The sequence below is a fragment of the Carlito syrichta genome, unplaced genomic scaffold, assembly GCF_000164805.1.
Source record: "Carlito syrichta isolate Samal-C Ts95f unplaced genomic scaffold, Tarsius_syrichta-2.0.1 Scaffold314306, whole genome shotgun sequence".
Classification (NCBI taxonomy): domain Eukaryota; kingdom Metazoa; phylum Chordata; class Mammalia; order Primates; family Tarsiidae; genus Carlito; species Carlito syrichta.
In genome coordinates, this window is record NW_007258402.1 from 298656 (window position 1) to 301933 (window position 3278).

General features: G+C 46.5%; 1 protein-coding gene across 1 annotated transcript in view; it reads left to right on the forward strand.

The window, feature by feature from the left end:
* Positions 1 to 2622: 2622 nt before the first annotated feature.
* The window catches only part of SLC6A20 (solute carrier family 6 member 20), a 27743-nt gene continuing 27087 nt past the window's right edge, over positions 2623 to 3278 (forward strand). The window contains exons 1-2 of the mRNA XM_021719207.1: positions 2623 to 2768; positions 2984 to 3099. Of these exons, the coding sequence (XP_021574882.1) occupies positions 2623 to 2768; positions 2984 to 3099 (262 nt within the window). The remainder of the gene's footprint in view (positions 2769 to 2983; positions 3100 to 3278) is intronic.

Sequence of the window (3278 nt, forward strand, 5' to 3'; positions counted from 1 at the left end):
CCCCTGTCTGCTTCTCTTAGATGCCAGGTTCTCCTAGGGTAGAGCCAACATCAGAAATTTTACATCCAAGGAGCGTGAGAGCCATCCTGTTGGAGGAGGGTTGGTTCGTAGACTCATTTTCCAACTGACTGCAAAACAAATTTTTCTATTTATATGTAGAAAAATTTACTTTTTTTCTGTGAGTGTTGACCAATGCGTGCAAGTGTATTACTACCACCACAGGAATGCCCCTTGTAGTCAACCCCTTCCAACTCCCCTGCCCCTGGACACTACAAACCTGTTTTCTGTTCCATCGTTTTGCCTTTTCCAGAATGCTATGTAAATGGAACATCCTAATATTGTCTGAATGTGCCCCCCAAAGTTCATGTGTTGGAAACTTAATCCCCAATACAGCAGCACTGAGAGATGGGACCTTTAAGAGGTAATTAGATCACGAGGGCCCTCATCAATGGATTAATGTTGTTATTTCCAGCGTGGATTTGTTATCAAGGGAGTGGGCTGTTATAAAAATGGGTTCAGCCCTTTCTTGCGCTCTCCCTCTCTCTTGCCCTCCCACCTTCCACCATGGAATGATATAGCAAGAAGACCCTTGTCAGATACTGGCACTGTGCTTTTGGGCTTGCCAGCCTCCAGAACCATGGGTCAATAAATCTCTGTCCTTAATAAATTACTCAGTCTCAGATATTCTGTTAGAGACAGCACAAACGGACTAAGTCTATATTTTTTGATGAAATGGCTGACCATATTTTTTGCACATTTTTTAAAAGGGCTCTTTGTTTTATTATTGAGCTTTGAGAATACATATTCTTGATACAAAGTTTTTTCAGATTTGTGTTTTGCAAGTATTTTCTCCCAGTCTGTAGTTTGTCTTTTTATTCTCTTAACAGTCACAGAGAAGTCATAAAGTCTAATTGATCAGTCTTTTCTTCCACAGATAGTGCTTCTACATTATATCTAAGAGACCTTTGCCTAACCCAAAGTCATAAAGATTTTCTTGGCCAGGTGTGGTGGCCCATGCCTATATTCCCAACACTTTGGGAGGCTGAGTTAGGAGAATCACTTGAGGCCAGGAGTTCAAGATGAGCCTGGTCAACATAGCAAGACACTGTCTCTACAAAAAAATAAAGATTTTCTCCTATGTTTTATTCTGTAAGTTTTATAGCTTTTGGTTGTACATATAGGTCTATGCTCCATATTGAGATTTCTTTTGGTATAAAATGTGAGCTGAGTTGAGGTTCATTTTTTTCTGCATATGGATGTTCAATTATTCTGGCATCATTTGTTTAAAAATATGATTCAGAGCACATTCACTTGAATGGTGTATTTATTTGAATTAGGGGGAAGTATACATGGGTAGATCTCTCATGCCCCCATCTTGGCACCAGGTCTTGGATTTCCACCCTCCCACAGAGACTGGGCAGTCAGGCCCTGTCAGAGAGAGTCATCCATGGGCTTTGCCAGGCCTTGCATGGTTACTGGTTAACACCTAGGATGGAATCGAGATCATCTTGTAACCCCTGAGGGTTTTAATGTGGCTCAAAACCCTCTGTCTATGGACACAACCCTTGTTGCCAGATATTTCACAGGTGAGAGTTATTGATGACCCTGCAGACTCCTTTGATTTCAAGAGAAACCTGGCAAGGTGCTGGAACCAATACTTGCAGAGCAGGAAGGGAGCCTGACCTTGAGGAGACTTCTCGGCAGAGTCCAGAAGCAAGAGGGCAGGGTTTGGTCTAGGCCCCACAGAGCAGGAACCCCACATCTGGAGGTGCAGGGACATGCCCTTCCATGCACACAGCTCATGCCTTTCTGTCTGTGGCACAGCCATGGGGGCTCGGCTTGGTCTTCGTCTCAGCCATTCTACTTCCAGGATTTGTATTCTGAAGAAAGAACCAAGCATATGGCTTTGTCCCATGGTGTTGTTTAGGATAGCAGAAAACAGGAAACAGCCTGAGTGTACAACAGTTGATGAACTGCATTCCAGGCTCATTTTCAGAAGGGAATACTATGCAGCTATCTAAGGGATGATGCCAGGTCCACTGTGTGGTTGGAAGAGCACTTGTAGAATACTGTTGGGTAAAAAAAGTGGGTTACGGGACAGCATGTGTATACAATGGAGGCATTTTTGGTAAATGTTAGATGTTGGTGTAAGCATATATATTTCATTGTTTGCCTTAATACCTGAGGAACCAGCTCCCTCTGCAACCAACCCTTAATCTCTGCAGCTGTAGTGTCCAGGTTTTATTTTAATCAGAAGTTCTGCCCTCTTCCCTCGCTGGCCATTTTGTCAGGTCCTCTGCCACAGAGCTGGGGGAGGACTGGCCAAGGGGCTGCCAGCAGGGGAGGGGGACCCACGGGAGAAGCTGTGAGTCAGCTACCTGCGGGCAAGTGTGGTGAGTGACCCACCATGGTCTGCGGCCCCCAGCAGTGGGGAGAGCATTTGTCGCTCCACTCACATTCCCTGGCTCCCCCACCAAGGGCACTTGTCTGCAGATGGCTCACTGGGAACAAGTGGGTTTGAAGTTTTTGTTTGCCATAGGACCCTGTAATAAAATGGACTGTAGGCTGAAGCCCTCTGTAGAGAACAGACAGACACACATAGAGGTGCTCTTCAAAAGGAGGATGCGTCCTGGGGCCATGTCTCCTGGGGACCCTCTTGTCTCCACATGTAAGCACCAGGCTCCTGACTCATCTCAGCAGATATCAGGCCTGGAGGAATATTCTGTAGCCCTGGACAATGATGAGGCAGCTGAAATTCCCGAGCCGAGGTGATCCTTCAAGGGACCAGGAGCAGGGTGGCTACTCTCCCACCCACCCCATCAGGGCCTGGCCCAGGGGAAGTGCTTACTTAGCAAATGGGTATTTCATACACTGTCTCGCTTGGGGCACCCAGCACTGTGTGCACAGCCCAAAGGAAACACTTAGAGACAGACAGCTAGAACAAGGGAGCCAGGTGTGGTGTTCAGTCTGTTTCACAACTCAGTGGTCCTGGCCCTGATCAATCACGGGCTATTGAAACAGAAGATGGAATGTGGGTTTTGGCAGAAGGACTGGGAGAGCAGGGCGTTGAGGAAGGCAACCAGGGAGCTTGGAACAGTGGTAGCTTATCACCCAGAGAGGAAGTATTTAAAGATTTTTAACAGGCCATTGCTTTGTTAAACTCTGGTCAGGTCATGTGGCTCTTTGTGCTATGACTGCCATATTTCCTAGCTTTGGTCTCCTCCCCTACCTTGGGGAGGTGAATCTCTCTCTCTCTCTCTCTCTCTCTCTCTCTCTCT